Source organism: Passer montanus, unplaced genomic scaffold, assembly GCF_014805655.1.
Source record: "Passer montanus isolate IOZ18808 unplaced genomic scaffold, ASM1480565v1 scaffold7, whole genome shotgun sequence".
Classification (NCBI taxonomy): domain Eukaryota; kingdom Metazoa; phylum Chordata; class Aves; order Passeriformes; family Passeridae; genus Passer; species Passer montanus.
In genome coordinates this window covers 6,091,907-6,112,499 of record NW_024372147.1, presented here as the reverse complement: position 1 = coordinate 6,112,499, position 20,593 = coordinate 6,091,907, and the positions used below count along the sequence as shown (strand labels likewise).

The 20,593-nt window shown below is 41.2% G+C and overlaps 1 protein-coding gene across 2 annotated transcripts in view; it reads right to left on the bottom strand.

Annotated features, from left to right (window-relative positions):
• Positions 1-20,593, bottom strand: part of TJP2 (tight junction protein 2) — a 63,106-nt gene that overhangs the window by 27,906 nt on the left and 14,607 nt on the right. The window contains exon 1 of one of the 2 annotated variants that reach the window (XM_039729598.1): positions 15,333-15,448. The exons of the other annotated variant lie outside the window; for it this stretch is intronic. Coding sequence (XP_039585532.1) covers positions 15,333-15,395 — 63 coding nt within the window. The 5' untranslated portion in view covers positions 15,396-15,448. Of the gene's footprint in view, positions 1-15,332; positions 15,449-20,593 lie in introns of those variants that run through there. 2 annotated transcript variants of the gene reach the window in all.

Sequence of the window (20,593 nt, the reverse complement as noted above, 5' to 3'; positions counted from 1 at the left end):
TTTTAAACTGAGACAGAAAAAAACTCCAAACAAGCATTGTCCCAGACACTGTCATTTCACTTTACCTGCATGCCTCTTCACAAAAAATAACTATAAAGGGAAACTACAACCTAACTACACTCCTAGCACAAGACTATAAAGGCAATTACAACCCTTTTACATATCACACCTATTACCCACAGACACTTAAAACTGGAACTCTTTTAAAAAGCAAGCTCAATTCCAATGACAGGTAGACACTCTGGTTCTTTCTGGGAGTCTATTGTGACAATAAAACGTTTGTGAATCACGTGGAGAAAGAAAACTAAGCATGATGATCTGGTTTATGAACTGGAGAAGGTGAAAACAAAAAGAAAGCTCTCAAAAAACTCAACTGAGCAACCTCAGAACACCACAAAACCTTACAGCAGCAGGCTGCATCTCTCCACTCACCTGGACTCCAAGTTTTAAACCTAGCACTATGTTTTGATCTTTTCCTCTACAACCAAGGAAGAAAAACGGTATTTCCTCACACATAATCTATCAAGCAAGACACAATGTGTCCAAGCAAGCAGAAAGGACACCTTAAACAGTCTTAATGGCTCAATTATCAAAGAAACACAAAAAAAAATAGGTCATTGCCCTCCAACTTTTCCTGTCCCCCTTCATATACTACTATGGATGTAAGCATAGAAACCTTGAAAGCCGAGTCTAGGCTTTCCCTAAAGACAGAGTTATACAACACAGATGAACAAGAACTTCAACTTTAAGTGAAAGCTATCCACTTTTAAGAGACACAGGGGCAGGGACTCTTCTAGCCACTGACAGGAACAGCCAGGTGGAGGGAGTCCAAAGCTGCATCCAGATAAAAGTGTTCCTGGTCTCAAAGACCAGTTACACTATCAGAGAAACTGCCCTTACATCTCACCTGCCCTCATAAAGGCAATTATGATGGACAAAAAAGGATGGCCTTAGATTTACAGACTTTCAAAGATGCTGATTCACTTCAGTTTCTGGATAACACTAAAGAAATGCCCTCTGTATAGAGTGGAGGCTCAGTGAAATAAAAAGCAATCTATACATCAGTGTACAGTATGAAGCACCACACCTCCTATTTTTCAGCTGAATGCCATAGCCCAGGTTATTAAAGATGTCTACAAAATGATGATGAATGCTGCATAGCCAGAGCTTGCCAAGTATTCTTAACATAGTGAAATGTGGCTGAAGAGGAAAACAGGACCTTTACCAGGCCTTTCTGGAGCAGTGAGGAAGCTCCAGTTGATGTGTCCCCATTAATTATCTGTGTATGATACAGCAGACTTTTGATTAGGATCCAAGAAAATAAGAAAAAAACCTACTTTTACCTATGGATCGTTCACAATACAGCCAACATCTTGCACAAAAGGAGGTACCTTATTTTCTACCAATAAATGCTCTGATTCAGAGAAGCATATCCTATTTTTCATATAGGTTCCTGCACCAATACAACAACTCCCAGAACAGCAACAGATCACATCCTCCTCAAGAAACAGGTTCCTAGAGTGATGAATGGCTCAAATTAAATAAAGAGAAGTGATTAAAAAATGGTTTGCTTAAGATATCCACTAGAAGTAAAAGATAACTGCTCTTTGACAATGGCAGAAACACCTTCTCTTTCCTCCTAGGGGCACAAAGAAGAAATTTAAGGTACAGCTCCATGTTAAAAGACCATCAGTTCTACTTTCACATTCCTGTAAAATCAAAAATGGTTGCTAACATCACAATGGGTTATATTATCAGGATGCAGGAAATCGGAAAAAAAAAAGTCATGAACTGTACACACAAGTATACTTCTGCAATGGAATGGAAATTTTTGAAGGAGAAGAAAAAAAATCACACAGAAATGAGACAGACAATCGTTTCTTCCTCTTCCCTCTAATGGGGAATTATCAGTTACATTGTATAAGGTTTGCTTTCACCCAAATTACCCAACAAGAATAAATATTAGCAAAATACTTTTGCTCTATTGGCAAGGTAACAAACACATTTATCAGCAGCCTGGTCAAGTGGAAGTTGTCCCTGCTCATGGCAAGGGGGTTGGAATGACATTATTTTTCAAGTCCTTTCCAACCCCAATCACTCTGTGATTTTGTGTATTACCTTGTGTCAGAAACTGCTTTTTTTGCACAATGCATGTAGAAACAGCAATCTGAAGGGCTGCCTAAAAAGATCTAAAGAAAACATAAATTGAACATGTTTCTAAAAATTTGCTTTTTATAGATAAATAAGATAAAATAGTGATAAGTTGAATGTCACCATATAGAAACATAAACCATTCTTCATGTAAAAGACAAGATATTGTTTAAAGCTCTTCTTAATCATATTTCACCCAGGACTTATACTATTCAGTTGCTATAAATTGTAAATTCTATCTAAAACTGGCAAATACTGCATGAAGTACAACAAGCCCACTCCAGGCATGCACAAACCAATCTTTACCTCTTAAGTTTCATGAAAACTTTCAAAATGACCAAATGAGAATGGTTAACTACAGTTAACTAAACAATAATGAAAGGGTCTTTTGTTTCACTTCTTTCAGGAATAGTATGAATCCAGCATGACAACAATGCCCAGTCATTATTTGACACTGTGCTGAGCACAATTTCACTATGATTTTTGCTTCCAGTTAGCAAAACTACTACTTCTTACAAATCAACCCGTACCAAAGCTCTCAGCTGCAGAGCCAAGAGCATAATTTAGGTTTCTTGACTTCAAGTCAAGTAGCCCAAGTGTTGTGCAAGGAAGCCAACACACAGATTTCCTCCATTTCTGTCAAATACAAGTCTTGCAGGAAAATGGCCCCTGTAATCAGAAAACAGGGATCAACCCTCTCCCAATGTGGGAGTTTGAGCCAGCTAACAGGAGAGGAAGAACTCCAGGGTGGCAGAGCCTGCATTCATTTCTATCTCTTGATGCACTATGACACAACAAATGCCTTCCAGACTGCAAACTGAACCAGAATCCACTCCTACCCAGAAGTGGGGAGATGAAGGGCAACAGCACTGTTCATCAAACTATTGAGAATATTAATTGACAAATGCATCTAGGTCTCATTTGCATTGTAACCCTGACATCAACATTCACAGCATAATGCCCCAGATGTACTAGTGCACAAAAAATTGCTTAACAAATTAGCCCAAGGGGATGGAAAAAGGTTTCACACACAGAGAAGATCTATGCTGATCTGGATCTTTGACAGTTGTGTGCTTTTTAATGCAAAATGTATCACTTCATCCAGCTCACAACATTTAAATGACAAATAAAGCTTAAATGAAATGAAGGCTATCACACAATCCGCCCAGTGCAGCAGCCTCTGCAGTAGCATTCTTCAAATGGCTCACAGTGATGAAAGAACATCCCCAGTTGAGAGAATTTCTTCAGGAATTTGCCCAAGCACAGGGAAAAAACCACCAAAAAACAAATTCAAATCAAAATAGAGGCCTGGGATTTCAGTTTTGTAAATATTTAATTTTTCTGCAATTCCAAAATAGAAAGGGACTAACAGGGACACTGAAAAGAAGACAGTGAAGAATTTGGCATAAGGCATCTTTCTGGTGGATTAGAGCATAGGGCAGATAATTGCTGTATAGTTCAGTTTTGTTTCAACTCTGTATTGAAGAAGCACCTAAATAAAAATGGGGAGACTGCACATATAAATATTTGAGTAATGCATACACTAGACTCTTTGGGGAAGGGAAAAAAAAGCAACTTGTTTTTGGGGAAATTATTTTCAGTTCGAGACAGTAAGATACTCTCTAGGAAAACTGTATTTCCTACATATTTTTACTAAACATTTACCAACTGTACTGAAAATTTTCAGGAAGTGGGACAAGCATTTTGAAGGAAGAAAAGGGAAAAATCAGGATTTTATTAAAATATTTTGAGGTCAAGTCACAATTCACCTTAGAAATTGGTTATGAAAATCTAAGGTGCATTGCATTTTTAATTTGTTTGTTCTCTTGCTTTCTAGGTGCTTTCTTCTTCTCAGACTTGTCAAAGCTTCCTTGCCTCTAAAAGTGAGCACTTTTGGAAGGTTCTCACAAGACCAACACCCCTTTTCATTTTTGGCTATGCAGTTTTTCCTTCACAAACACGCAACTTCATAGGCTGGGGTACAGCTTTGCATGGTATGAACTAAACAAATTCTTTCTGATCATCACATTTTCCACACTCTTCCTGCTCATTTACATGTAGCCCCTTGCCTCTGTGAATTCTGCTGTTCAGTTCTTAAAAAGAAGCCAAGACAGCTTTCTAAAGCCACAAAAACATCCTCATTTTTTCTCAGTGAATTACTCTCTTGCCACTTCTGTCAGCTGAACTGGCAGGCCAAGGGAAATGGCAGAACAAATATTAGAACTCTGCAGCTAAATTCAACTTGGACAACAGATGAGGCTTCACCTTTTAAGGATGTACCAGGAAAACAAGAATTTATAAAAGGACTATTTTAATTCTAAGATTAAATCATAGAATCATTTAGGTTGAAACGGCCTCCAATATCACTGAGTCCAGCTGTTAATGTAACACTGCCAAGATCACCACTACATCATATCCCTAGGAGTATACCTACATGGCTTTTAAATACCTCCAGGGATGGTGACTCAGCCACAACTCCTGGCAACTTGTATAACCCTTTCTATGAAGAAACCTTTCCTAATATTCAATTGAAACATCATTCTGGCACAACTTGAGCCTGTGTCCTCTCATTTTGCAACTAGCTGTCAGGGAGAAGAGACTCACACCCACCTTTCACACATCTGTAGAGAGCAATGAGGTCATCTCTGATCCTCCTTTTCTCCAGGTTAAACACCCCCAGCTTCCTCAGCTGCTCTTCACAGGGCTTGTTCTCCAGACCCTTCACCAGTTCTGTTTCCCTTCTCCAGACAGACTCCAGCAATTCAACATGTTTCTTAGAATAAGAGGCCTAGAACTTAGTACAGAATTTCACATGTGGCCTCACCAGTGCTGAGTAAACATGGACAATCACTTCCCTCATCCTGCTGGCTAGACTACTGCTGGTACAGGTCAGGATGCCACTGGCCTTTTTGGCCCCCTGGGCATATATTGGCTCATGTTCAGCTGCTGTCAAACAGCACCCCCAGGCCCTTTTATGCTGGGCAGCTTTCCAGCCACTCAGTCCACAGCCTGTAAGCACTGCTTGGGGTTCTGATGAAAGTCTAGGACTCATCCTTTGGTCTTGCTGACCCTCATGCTGTTAGTCTTGGACCATGGATCCAGCCTGTCCAGATCCCTCTACAGAGCCTTCCCAGCCTCCAGCAAGCAGATCAGCACTCTCACCCAACTTAATGTCATCTGTCCAGATCACCAGTTAAGGTATTAAACAGGACCAGACCCAGTACTGACCTCTAGAAACTCAATTTGTTTCTGGCAATCAGCTGGATTTAACCCTATTCACCACCACTCTTAAGGACTGGCCATCTAGCCAGGAGCATGGAATTAAAAGAGACAAAGAAAAATACTTCTGTGGAAAAGACAGGAATACAGAAGGTCCCAAGTGCCTTTAAGGCTACTTAATAGTATGAGAAAATACATTATGTACTATACTGATTAAATTATAATTATACATATACTGATTGTCCACCCTGTTCTGTGCTGGTGTGGCCCCACCTCAAGTCCTGTGTGCAGTTTTGGGCACCACAATACCTCAAAAGATATAAAGCTATTAGAAGCAAGCATCCAAGATGGAAAAAGGCCTTGAGGGGAAGATGTATGAGGAGCAGCTGAGGTCATTTCATCTGTTCAGCCTGGACAACAGGAGACTGAGGGGAGCCCTCATTGCAGTTGCAGCTTCCTCGTGAGGAGAAGAGGAGGGGCAGGCACTGATCTCTGTGGTGGCCAGTGACAGCACCTGAGGGAATGGCCTGGAGATGTGTGAGAGGAGGTTTAGGCTGTACATTAGAATAAAGTTTTTCACCCAGAGGGTGTTTGGGCACTGGAACAACTCCCCAAGGAAGTGGTCACAGCACCAGCCTGACAGAGCTCAATGAGTGTTTGGAAAATGCTGTCAGGCACATGGTGTGACTCTTGGGGATGCCCTGTGCAGAGCAAAACATAATTTTTATTTACACATATGTGCACACTAAATATATGCCCTGTGGCACAGACGAGCAGAAAGCAAGCCTGCTTTCTTTCCCCCCCGGCTCACGCCAGGAACCGCGCTCAGCTACTGTGCGCTGGGGCTGAGCGGGCTGCATCACCCTAACCCGGAGAAGTAAAAAAAAAATAAATTCTGATACTTCTCATTAGGCCAAAATCCTATTTCAAAACCATCCTTTGATAGTAAATACGGCAGAAAATGTGATGTTAAAACAAAATTGTTAGGTGCTTTTGCTTTTCTTTCTTTTATCTCAAGTCCATACCCTTTCTCAAACAGACTGGGGTTGGTTTGGTTTTTTATTGATTTTGGCTTCATTAAGGACCTTTTCCTACCACTTTTTTTTTTCCAGGAATTAATTGTACTGTTTATAAAAAGGAAACAAACATATTCCCCATTCAGTTTCATGTTCTGGAAAAAGAGAAACATCTGGTACTCCAAAGATAAACCACACACTAATACAGACAGAGACACCAAGATACCATAAAAATTAGGTACCTGAAAATTAGCAGTCCTATATTTTAGCAATAAAAACAACAAAATAAAAACTTAACAATAAAAAGCAGAGCTATAGTTACATTTTCAGAGTGAAACTTTTTCTTCCCAAATGCTTTTTACCTGAATTTAAACAGTTTACACTTTCAGAAAGCACCACAAGGTCCTTTTAAGTTCTGATTTTGCTGACATAAAAGAGTAACTTCTCATTACACCAGAAAAGTAAACAACATACACAGAGGGATTTTCTAGAATTAATTCACTTGTATTTCACAGTACTTGTGATCTCTGACAGTAAGAGCAACAGTTAATAATTTCAATTGAGTATGCATTAAATACTAGAGATTGTGTGGTGTCTTTTTTAAACAGTGACACTTACTGGACATGCTAATCGTAGCAAGACATTCACATTTTCATTCCCTCTCTAATTATTGTGGAACAGAGTTACTACAAAAGCAGTCACCTGAGTTGGTTTGGTGCTACCCAGAGCAGGTCATCATTTACCATGATCAAAGGCAGGGATGGGGGCAAAAAGCAATATATATGCAGCAGAGTGTAGCAAGTTCCAAACATTAAAACTCAGCATCAATTTACAACCCCCATATGTTATGCCAACTAAAAGTACACATGCAAAACTTTTCTGGCATGAGTGGTAGGCACGAGTGGAGTTGTCTGCGCTTCTTACAGCTGCTGTTGATGCATACATGTGCCTCATCAAAACCCAGTAAAAAATATCCCATTGCAAATGAAACAAAAGCTTGTTCAAGATGAAGTGGGGAGAAAAGATTGTATTTGATTGTATTGAAAGCACAGCTGAAAGATACTCAGGTCTCATCTACTAATTACCTAAAGCTCAAAAAATTCAGCTTAGACCTATTCCAAGAGCAAGTTCTCTTCTCTGTCTTTTGCTCAACAACAGTTCTCTCACTGCCCTGATAAAATTGTTCCAGTGCTCCCCCAACAGGAAGCAATCGGTTCTTCCAAATTTGTGAGGGAACAGCTTCAATTGAAACAGAAAACTGCTATTTGGGGAAAAACCAAAACCAATCCTATTTCCTTCTTGTTGTTGTTTTTTTCCCCCCCCCCCCCCCCCATTATTTTAATTTTTAGTTTCTGCCTCTTGAGAAACAACGCTCTAGCAACTAACTTTTTTTTTTTTCATCAAAGATGCCTTCCTTTTCACATATTGCTTCACAGAGGATAGCCAGAAGCTGGTTTTCCCAAGTGTTCTGGGACCTACAGCACCAGCCCAGTGGAGAAGCCTTAAATGACAATTTATTCTCCCACAGGTATCAAAGGGGCTCTAAAGAAAACAAACCTTACCTCCTGAGGCACAGCATGTGCCCAGTCTTGGAGTAAAGTAGATTTCTCCACCACCCACTTTTTAAACACTCAACAAGGCTTGAGGAGATAAAAACCTGGAAGCCAAAGGCTTTACCTGAAGATCAAAATTAATTGAGGTATAAGGCCAACAGATCAATTATACTTGAAAGTTGGATATGTGCATACACACTGGAAAATTAAGAGTTTACCTGCAGTTTTGTTTTCTAAATTTTTTTCCTAGACTTTCATGTTGTCACACAGATTATGGTGCTAGGAAGACTTTTTTGTATATGCTTCAGGAAGGTAACTACTGAAGGGACATAGAATTTTCAATTCACCTGATCAATACTGGCTTTAAAAGCTACTTCTGACTTAAGTCAGCTCCATTCACTTTAACTGTAAACATAACACATTTCTTTACAGTCACCATGTTTCTGGACCTTCTGCTCCTTGGGATACCCACACAAATGAAGTCTGAGAATTAAAATGCTACAGCAAATTGTGCATAACCTGAGTTCAAGGGGACTTGATCTTGTCTTAGCACAATAAAATAAAAACCCAAAAGTTTGATTCTGGTGTGCTTGCAGTATCAGGATTCGGTGGTGAGGTAGGTGCATAGTAGGTGCACATAGACTCAGTAGGTGCACATAATCAATTTCATTAACTTAATTTTTTTTCTTAATGAAGCCTAAGTTAACTGTGAAAATAAATTAAGTGCAGCCGCCATTCCTGAAGTGCCTCATTTCATTAATTATTTATTGTTTGCAACTAAAACATAGCTTTTACTCTTGTGTCATCTTAAAATTAAAAAGAAAAAAAAAATAGAAAAAAATCCCCAAACCAAACCAATCTCCCACAAGCAAACAAAAATCAAAACAAATGAAAACAAAGAAAAAAAAGGCCCCAGAAACAAAAAATCCCCCCTAAAAAAAAACCCACACAAAAATCAAACAAAAAACCTAAAAAAAACCCCAACCCAAACCAAAACAACAACAAAAAAACCCAAACAAACAAACAAAAACACCAAAAAACCACCAAACCACTGAAGCACCATATGTATTCCATGGTCCATAGTTCTTATTATCATTTTATTCAACTTCAGTAGTACACTTTGTACTGCTACTGTTTTTGAATGTTTCATCTTCCTGCATCCATATTCAAGTAGACACAATATATACAAGCATATAAGTGACCAACTCTAGAATCAAAAGATTATTGTTATTCCATTGGTCATTTGACACCTGCAACTCTGGAATCTGAGAAAAACAAGCTGGGTACCTGTCTACTGCTTCCTGCAACTGGTTTTTAAAAGGCCAATTCATTACCGGGATACAATCCAGTCAGGCCAGCGTTTATATTTAATCATCCAGCCATAATGCAAGAGAATTCAAACAATGGAACAATTGTTAGTTTCCGAGCTTCATCCTGAACCAGATTTTCTATCCTTGTTAAGGTTTCTAGTAGCCTTTGTTCTCACTCTATTAATAGAACAACGATACGCCGTATTCTTGAAAGCATTTTACTTTTAGTCAAGCATTCCTGTGTGTATGTATCTAAGTATGTAATCTTACTACACACTGTCACATTAGCTTTATTTTCTTGTCTGAAGGAAGTAAACCCGAATATAGCTCTGTGTAATGCATAAAATTTAACAGTATATTGGATCATATCTAACCCTAAAACCCCATAAAATTCACACTATACAATGCATTTCGTAAAACCACTGTATCACAAACCTCACAGAACACAAACATCAAACTGAAGGCCACATTGACCAAAAGATACCAAAACTCTGCAAAATAATCAAGCTGCTTTGAGCCTGAAGTCATTTGGCATCATTCATATACATGCCACAACAAACAGCTCAATTCATTAGCCAACTTTTCACTGTTTTCCAGTCACATTAGTCGTACCTCTCTGCATTCCTTTCTTTCTACCACCACACTCCTGCCTTCAAGGTCTTAAGCAACTCACCTCTCCTCAAGATGTCTCAACAGTCCACTCAGCCATGCCAGAGAACATTGCTGAAGTTCACTTCTGAACTTTTACATGGCTTACACGTAACTAAAATGAAAACAAAATCTGCTGCAAAAGGGAGTTTAGCAGTTTTTCTGTCATCCAGACAGTGGGATGCACAGATTCAAGTGCAGATCTGGGGATCGCATTTGAAGGGTTTAGGTCTGTAAGTCTTGTATTGATACTCCTCACAGTGTATTTGGAAAAAGAGTAAAAAAATCACCCAGCCCTTCCCAAGACCTTATATACCATGAGACAATGGATTGAGCCAGCTGCACCTGCTTTAGTAAAACACATTCAGAATCCCTTTACTCACAGCAATGGCTCCTCCTCAGAGCCTCCAAAGGACTATAATTATTATTTCAAACAACAAAATCAATCATATAGCCACAGCTCTGATTTTTGCTGGGACAGTGTCACCAGCAACCTACCATCCAACATAAAATAGTATTACACTAAAATTTACCCTTATCTGATAACACCGATAAAACAGTCTCAGGCAAGAAAACATTCATTTCATTCCTTTCCCTCAATTTTCTTGCAAGGCTGGATGAACTCCAAGTATACCTACCATGCACTTATGCATGACTTTACTAACAAAATTATGAAGTGCCAGCAGTCAAAAAACAAGTAGTAAATCAACACAAGGGACAGAGAGGTGAAGTCAGCTGCCCCTTTTCTTTCGTATCAAGATAGTCACTTTCATGTGTCTGGTTCATTCCTACAGCACTAATCTGAGTTTATCTGCAGCCTTCTTTCTTCACTTGAAAGGATGCCAGCAGAACAATTTAAAACTAGAGCCCTTGATGCAATATTTCTCCCGAAACACTTCACATGCATGTAACATTGATGTAAGTAACTTCAGGCATCACTCCAACCACTAAATGAAACCAAACTGACACATCCCTATGAAACAGGGCCACTTCCACTGAACTGCAAACTGAGTACACAAAGAATAAACTAAGCAGAACAAGCTCAGCAAGTAACAGAAAAAAAATTTATTCCTCCTTTTGCAACCACATGAGGCTTTGAAAAGAACTAAGAAAGAAAAACAAGAGAATCCTTTTGCTTATGTGGCTGAAGGGAAACTAAACAGGTCAGAATCATTAAGGTTTAGAAATTATTCCATTAAATTACCACCCTGAGCAAATCTCAGGTAGCAACTAGTTCATTCTCAACTGAGATTTGGAACAGAAAGTTTTCTTCTTGTGGTCTTAGCCACATGAAAGAACATTATACAGTTCAAGAACCTTCTGACACACAAAGCAGAAGCAAACCATAATAACATTCACATCTGAAAAAACCTGAAGTTATCCACCTGCCTATAGATGAAAATGCTTTAAAAAATCTAATCAAATTAGTGCGATCCAAGAGTTTTAATCCATTTATATTGCTACAGAAGACATTAGGAACATATCTACTGGCTTCTACAATATAAAGCAGGAAAAGAAAGCTTGGAAAAAGAGCTGAAAATTAGGTCAAATTATAAAAACAGGGGAGGGAAGTTAATGAATAAAATTTAACTAATTAAATTCTGTAGTTCACCACCACAGCAACATTAAAAAGACATCATAATAATCTGTCAAACAAAAAGCCACTCAGAAAATTGTAAACATACTTAAGACATCCAAATATGTTAGAACTAGATTATAAATATTTCATATACACTAAAGGGACAGCAAAGAGGGATATATCAACAGTACTCTGGTACAGGGGGTCTCATATTCTACCAACAGTTTGACAAGTGTCTTTGAGGTACAAGACTCCTCGCCTTCTTCCACCATCTTAACCTATCCTTAAAACCTTCAGGTGCACTGGGCAATGCACACAAACAGCCAGGAAAGAATTCTTGCCAAAGGGGAGCTGAGTGCACAACAGCTATTGGAAATGCCAGCAGGCATCCATCTGCAATCAACACCATGTCTTTAGAAGTCTGACACTAGGATTTTTTGCCCTAATGTAACGCATCATACTGAGGTAAAGCACATACAAGTATTTGTCAACTGCCAGCAACTGAAAGGGAGATCCTGCCAAAGTACCGAATCAGAAACAACATCCTCACTGAAAGACTTTTAAGAAACAAAGTGTTAGAAAATAAAAATTTACAGCCAAACTATAATCGTTAGTTAGCCCACAGACAAAACAATGCAAGTACAGCTCCACAAAGAATAAACGAATTCTTATGCATCATCTAAAGAGCATGCACACACATGCTACCAATTAGCTATGCTACTGTCACTTCAATTGCTTTAATAATGTATCAACTCTACGAACAGAATAACCAAAACCACTGACCACTTTTTATTTCTGGAATAAGAATTGCTACGGAAAACAAAGAAATAAAAAAATGTAAGTTATTTTTCATCCTGTTCTGCAACTCTTCAAAAAGCTTCTGAAATACTGGTCGGACAGAAGAATCCTCAGCCACGGCCATTAAATAAACCTCACATTATCCACTAGATTTTTGCAAGTGCTAGAACACAGAAAGGAAGAGCCATCAGTGCCAAGTGCTGACCCGGGCAGCAAGCTGCTCAGTTCAGTCAAAGGCCAACAATTTGCTTCACAGAGCTTTGTTTATGGAGCCTAGAATGGCAGCCTAGCTAGACATCCTGCATTATCTCTGAAAAGCTCATACTGACTAAAAATCGTAAGGAGTGAGCGTTCGGAATGCTCTCTTACCACAGAATAGACACACATGTGCAAGCAAAACGTATAGGCTAAGTATATACATATTATTAAGTCATAAATCAATGAATAATGAATAGGTGCATTATTTCTTGTAGCTGTATTCAGATGCTGTAGATCAGAGCTGGTTTCTTTCCAAGTTTTGGGGTTTTTTTAATACTGTGGGTTTTTTTAACAAGAACCATCCAAAACTCAGTTATGAAACACTCAGGCAGTATTATTTTTCAGATCTAGAGACGCCAGTGGCAGAACACACAAAAAAGATATTGCTCCCTGATTACTTAACAGGGCACAACACAAGACACAAACACCTGGCAAGCGTGGTTGCTGATTATCTTCCTGTTTAGTTAACTGCTAGAACTTCAAGCAATGCAGGAGCATTTCCTTCTTTACTGCATTTTGAAGATCTGGGATAGAGATGCCTGAAGAGTTAATGAAGGCATCTCTCCTACTATTTAGTAAGTTAGATGACGCTTTAGTCTCACAAAGCGTCGAGAGTAACTGCATTTACATATTGTTTTCCACTGTACACTCCAGTTAGGATGCATTCAGGAGCATAAATCTGCCTGAAGGCTGGTGCTTGGGTACTTGCAGTATATGTCTCTCCTATCAGCACAGATGACACAAAATTCTTGGAAAGTTCTTTGTTTTCACGGTAAGGAATTCATTCCAAATATGGCTTTAAAAAATGAAGCGATTCTACGTTCATCTGCAATTTTAACAGCCATGAATTACAGTCAGAATTCCTAGTACAGTTATAAATTTTATACTGTTCGCACAGCTTCATTAGGAAAAATAAAGAGGAAGCTAGAACTCATAGCTGCAGTATCTCTCTAGGTTCTTCTCTCTTTTTCTACAAAATAATGAGCAAACTGGTGTCTTTATACAAGAAATGGAATTGTGGTCTTATTAGCAACTGTATTATAAGGAACATAACTATTGCAGTAGCTACACTGACCATGTCTCCCTACTTAAGTTGAGTCCACATAAGAAACATGAGCTCTCGCAGTCTCACACAGTAGGCAGAGGGAAAGATCAGCCAAAGCTCCCATTTTGCTGACAGAGAAGCTGGCACTGAATTCATAACCAACACAACTAACTTCCACACTGCCTGGACTCACAGCTGTGAACCAACAAGAAGCTTTAACCAACGCAATTAATTCTTACTTCTTTACATGAAAGGCAGGCCCTAAAATGGTTTGAAGAAATGCCATACACTTCGTTGAGACCTGACAACCCACACTTTTTATCAGAACAGAAGCATTGCCATTAATTTCAAAAGGATTCCATCGATATTGGTAAAAGCAGGCCAAAAAAAAAGTTGTTATTTGGGACAAATGGAAGGAGACAGTCTGGCCCTACATGTGTTTGAATACACTGAGAAGCATCTTGCTTCAGTAATCATTCCATGACTATAACTTTGTTTAAGTGAAGAATTTAAACTATAGCCATGTGAAGTGTACGTCTGTAAATGCAGGCTTTGTAACTCCTGTAGCTCAAATGTGCATGAGTCAGACTTTCCATCATCTCAGGACAGCACATGTAAACCTCATCCCCAAGAGACCCCTGCAAAGCAAGGCACCAGCACATTATTATGTCTGTTTCTGTTTCTCTCACCCGAGCCAACAGCAAATGATTACACCTACTCACCAAATGTACTGGAGCAACAGTGTCAAATGCACTGGGATCAGTGTCAAAAGGCTTACAAGAAGGATTAAGAAGAGATGAAACACTCAAATACAGGTGAGGTTGAAGATATCGCAACAAGAAGAGTGGATTAAATTACCCAGATTAACTGCACAACCTCTGTGGTGAAAACAAACCCTAACCAAACAAAACCAAGAAAAAATAAAAACCAAACCATTCAACCAATAAACAACCCGAACACACAGAGTATGGAAATAATCTCATACATAATCAACACTTCAAGGATACTTAAGAGTACTGATTATTCTACAAGCCACCAAAAAAAATTATGAGGAGTAAATAAGTGTTTATGGCTTGCATCCACATTTTAGTGGGGGTGGGAGAAGTGACTATAGCTAAGTTCAGTTTTCTGCATGCCGGTGTGCACACCACACCACCCCATCACTCCTGACAGATGCTGCCTATTACTCCATAGCCACATTGATTACTGCAGTTCAGCAACTGACAATTCCTAAAAAGCCAGGACCAGTGAGAGGGGGAAGCAGCTTTTCTTCCCCAAACTTTTGAGTTTGTTTCTCCACTGGGGTTATTTTCGGTTAACACACTGACCTGCACCCCGGGCCCAACCAGTATTTAAAATACAAAACTTCGCGCAGCCTTCGGGCACCGCAGGAACCTGCCAGTGCTTCGGAGGACATGCTGCCTCCCCGCTCCCGTTTAACTGGAAAAAACACGGTATTCCCACCGCCCTCGGCTCCAGCATTGTCTCCGCCTGCCCGCGCCGGTGGGAAGCGCGGAGCCCAGCGGCAGCCCTGAGCGCTCCTGCCGCACAGCGCGGGGCAGGCACAGCCCGGGGCAGGCACACCCTGGAGCAGGCACAGCCCGGGGCACAGCCCGGGACAGGCACAGCCTGGAGCAGGCACAGCGCGGGGCAGCAGCCCCCTGCGCGCCGCTGTCACCGCTCCCTGCCGTCGGGGCCCAGGGCCGGGGCCCGGGGCCGGAGGAGGAGCGCGGCGGTGCCGCGGGCGCTACCGACCTGCTCCGCCCCCGCCGCGGGCTCCCGCGGTTCGCTGCCGGCCGAGCCCTGCGTCGCTCCCATAGTAACATCGCCGGGCTCCGGGGGCAGGCGGTCAGTCCCGGCAGCCTCGGGAATGCTTCTCCCGCCTCCGCCCCGCGAGGGACCCGGCCGGGCCGCTGGCGAGGGGCTGCGGCGGAGCCCGACGGGACAAAGCCGGCTCTGAGCAGCCTCCACAGAGAGACTTTGTCCTGCCGGGCCCGGCCGCCCCCGCCGCCAGCCAATCGTGCCTGTAAACGCCCCGGGGAGGCGAAGAAACACTTCCATTCTCCCTGGGAAGAAAAGAATTGTTATTCCCCATTTACAAAAATATTTCTTGTGTCCCTGCCCTTGGCAGCGGCCAGCAGCTGACGCCCGTACAGGATACACGGGAGCATGGGGCCGGTGGCCCAAGCCCGGGCAGCATTCCTGACATGAGAGCTTCGGACAGCGTCCACAGCCCTGTTCTGTCAAACAGACATGCACCAGTCATGCCCACCTTTTCTGTCAGTGCGTTTTTTGGAAGACGTGGATGTGAAAGCCTCCACAGAGCCGACACACCCCACGTCCACAGCCTTGGTCAGACTTCCTTCCCACCGCCTAACAGCCTTCCACACCAGTCTTGACAGACCACACCACTCCTATTAATTCAGAGGCCAAATTGCCTGCTTTGGGAGCTGTAATTACATAATTGTAAAAAAAGCACACTATTGAGTTAACTATTCCAAAGACCTTGCAGAAATGAGTGGTCACTAAAAACACAGAAGATCGGCAGAAATTCAACCACATTATATTCAGAAAAAAAATTGCTTCTTTCCCAAGTGCTGCTGTCTTCCTGGCTTTATGCTATTTTGGGTGGATGAGGCAATACTTGAATCAACTCTTGGAAGGAAGAAATTAAGAATGAGAACCAACTGTAAGGGAAAAACTTTCTTAAGCCAATGTTAAAAAAAAAAAAAAAGAGGCAAACAGTCCATTACTTTGTATCGCCTACCCTCAAATCTAAAGAGAATAAGCCAAAAAAATACCAAAGCATGAACTTTGCTCTTCTTTGATGTTGTTCCTCCTCTCAGTTTTACAAGTGAGCGATACCATACAACTTTTTTGCAACAGTAGCAGTCCAGTATATGGCTGAATTCAGGACCATTTGGAAAGATGAAGCACAGGGGGCCAGGTTCTTCACACACATGGGATACTGTGATAGCTTCTGGCATCAAGAATTTGTCCATGAAATACAGCATGGCAAGGCAAAACAGCTGTCACTCTCCACATCAGTGTACACCTCTGCAAACTGGAGGCAACTTTCCAAAGAGCACTGTTTGGCAGCATCAGCATAGAATGCCATGTCATGGCATTAGCAGAGAAATCCACTGTCCAGTACTTGTTGAAATGACATGACACAATGAAAACATGTTTTTGCTGCAGACAACTGCATAGTTTTAGATGCAAGAACAACATTTGTTTTAAGCTGGATGGCAATATATTTTTTGAAAAGCACTTGTCAGACATGAAGTGGGACAGGAAAAGAAGCCACCAGATCTCTTGACTGCCATCTGTTAACACATATAGAAAGTTCGTGGCAGCATAAACTAGAGCACCAGCTTTCTGAAGCTGCTTCCTTCCACACAAGTTCTAGCAGAAGATAAAGAGCTACTGCTCTTGATTTCCCCACTAGACACAGCTTCTCGGTGAGAGCTGGCAGTGCCTGTCAGAGCAATCCAAAGGTATGCCTATCCTGTCCAAAGCCAAGAAGAATTATTTGTGGTTCCAGACAAAGCTGTGGCTTGACCTAATGCCTCCTTTTGGCAAGTTCTGTGACATCAAAGCCACAAGGTGTTATCACTAACAGAGGCTATACTTCACTGAGCTGTAGGGCAGCAAGGAGGGTTAACACACTAAGCTAGCCTGAGGTAAGTGTAACACAGATACAGGAGCTGACCACAGTTATGTAAGCCAGATAGGCTGCTTTTCAATCCCTTACCACAAAATACCATCTGGGAAGGGCCTATCAGTTTGTGTCTATTTAGTGTCCTGCAATAACAGACAGAAGATAATCCATGTGGGCTTATCTAAATATTCCCCATGTTTGTCCATAAAATTTCTCACTTTTAAGAGCAAAGTATACATATCATTCCCCGTTTTCTTTCTTTCCTCAACCTAAACAGCTACTCTACCACAATGGGCATATAAATCATCCCATACCAGCCTGCAAATATGAGCACTAAGTGGCCTCTAGTGCTCATGCTCAGTCTAGAGCTTGGCCAAATGACCAGATGCTCATAGTGATGGCATGGACTGATGTAAGAAATGGTGTATTAACACTTGCCAGGTTTCTTATCCTGCAATTCAACTACGAAGAGCAAACTTTCAGGCCTGCTTTTTGACCAAGATGTCGTCCCAAGATGGATATGCAGGAAGGCCTTATAAGAGGAAGGCGTTGCTAGCTAAGCAACAAATGGAAGAATACCAGTGTAAACAGTGGTGAGAGTTGTGTGAACTCCTCCAGCACCTCAGGTTTCTGCCTCCTATGGTAGGAAAAGGGCAACAGGTTCTCAAAGCATTCAATTCACTTAACAGCTGTTCCATGGTAGCACAGCATTCCCATTCTCTCTCTTCCCTTGTAAACCAAACCCCTCACCTGGAGTTCAAGCATATTGTTTACCACTAGGTATAACCTGTCCTGTCTCATCTTCTCTGAAACACCACAAAACCCACAGTGTGGATACAGAATACCTATACACTAGCCAAAACTCACAGCAACACAAGCAAGGAGGGGCAGGACCCTCAGCCAAATGGTCTGATGTGTCTGTGCAGGTCCCTGAGCAGCCTGAGTGTTTGGAGGCACAGCTGCATGCACATTTCAATCATTGGTCTACCTTTGAAATGGCAGGTGGAGGTCCAGTTGTAGGCAGTCCTGCAAGGGATACTGCATTAAAAAGAGTAAAGGCTGGGTATCAGCACCATGCAAAAATTATATGAACTGGGCTACACATTTGCAGCTCTGTTCTCTGAAGTATTTAGGACCAGCTATTGCAGAATAGCAGTAACTCTACAAGGCAGCATCATCTGCAGGGGGTATCATGGAATGATATGTAGGTGTACAGGAATTTTAAAATTAACTTCAATGAAAAGATTATTGGTATTAACTTTATGAAAAACATGCAAATAACTTACAGTGAACACATTTCCCATTGAGATTTTCAGTTTAAGTAATCAAGGGAGACATTTTTTGCCTATAATCAGATAGAATCTATGGTCTGTGTAACACTAATTTGGAGAGATCACTTGCTGTAGCCTGAGTCATGCAAAACCTAGGGCGTATTCCATAAATTATCTAATGCTACTGTGAATGAAGCAGTTGTGCCACTTCCAGCATCCTCAGAGAGAACATCCATTTAACACTACACTAGAGGATGCAAATTTAAAACAGGCAGCTGCTCTCACAGTTACTCCAGCCAACAGAGTAAGGCTATTCTGCTACTTGTCAGCAGCAACCATGTTGTGATTCAGGTTCCCTCCGCCCCCTCTCCACCATCAAGTCTTTTAACCTGTCCCTATGACAATAAATTATTTTTTCTGTTTTTTTAAATGTTAAAATTCAACACTTGGTAGTGCTGCCAGACAGCATGGCAAAAAGACAACCTCCTTTAAGAGCTGGGAACTGATTTCAGAAAGAGATAGTAGGAATGTAGGCTGCTAGTCCAGTTTTGGAACTATCTGAACAGAGATGCCAGTTTTGCTCTTGTTTTTAAGCAAGTGTTCATGATCCTTCATGAGAGACACTGTAGAAGTTTCTAAAAATACCATGTTGTCAAACAGCCTTTCCCCCTTCCCTTCCAGGCAATCTCTTTAGACTGCCATTTGTCATCAGCCTGCAAAATCACACAAATCAGTCAGCCCAGTCCTACTTAAATGATTCATAAATCCAATTACATTCGCTTCTTTATATAGCAAGCTGGGCACTAACAGATTCAACCTTCAGGATTAGAGGATGTGTAGGTAGCTGACCTCTGACTCTCAGGAACTGCTCAGGAGCTCCATGCATATGGTTCAAACATGCAGCTCTACACTGGGGGTGTCACATACACAGCACATACACAGTAATATCCACAGCACGTACACATACACAGTAATCCTAATCTCTGTCTTGGGGGGACTGGAGAGGAGACACCTTGCATACTATCTCAACACTTGCTACCATGTGTAGAAGCGAGTCCAAAGGAGGGTCAGCAAGATGGTGGGGCCTGAAGCACTGGCCCTGCAAGAGGAGGCTGTGGCAGCTGGGTTTGTTTAGCTTGGACGAAGGATGCCTTCAGGATACTCTGCAGCAGCCCACTGGTGCTGACAGGAAGAGACTGAAGAGATGAGGCCAGGTTCTTAGCAGTAGTGCAAGGTGGGTAAGAGACAAAGGGCCTAAGTTCAAATAGGACAGGTTCAGATGCACACGAAGGGAAACAATTTTCTGCACGAGGACAGACAAACCATGGACCCACTGCAGACAAGTTGTACGGTCTCTGTCCTTGGAGGTTGTCAAACCCAACTGGGTAAAGCCCCAGGCAACTTGTTCTGACCTCAAAGATGACCCTGTTTTGGGCACAAGTTTGCACAAGAAACCTCCTGAGGTCCCTTTCCACCTGAATTATCCTATAACTCCAGAGTTACTGCATGATTCAAGTGCCAGCTTAAAGCAAAATGAGGCAATTATTATCCTGCCCCTTGTCTCCGCTTCCAAAGTACAGCTTGTGATTATGCAACATAAAGATTTTGGCATGCAGCTGCAGGGTCTGGTCTGTTGTCTGTCTCTATGTAGTGCAAGGATGAACAGCTAAACACACTTTCCAAGTCTCAAAGCAGCAATAAGGCTGCTATGTTAGAAAGCATAGATGTCCCAGGAAGAAATGTACACAGCATCCCACTCTTTGTACATATTTTTATTGAGGTAATCACAGTGTCAAGTCCTTTGTCACTTAGGAGGCCACCTATTATGATGTTTTCAAGAGGAGAATATTTTAAATTTTTTAAACCTAGACACAGACATTTACTGAGACATCTCAAACTACTAAAATTTTAACATGTAGATAATTATTTAAAGCAAGAGGGAGCACTGTTCTAAGCCAATCATAAACTCAATTTCCAAGTTCACAAAAAAATTTGAAACACACATGCTGAACAACTAGGAACAGCACTGGACATTAGCAGTATGAAATACAGTTATATTTTACATATTTTTATATATATATATA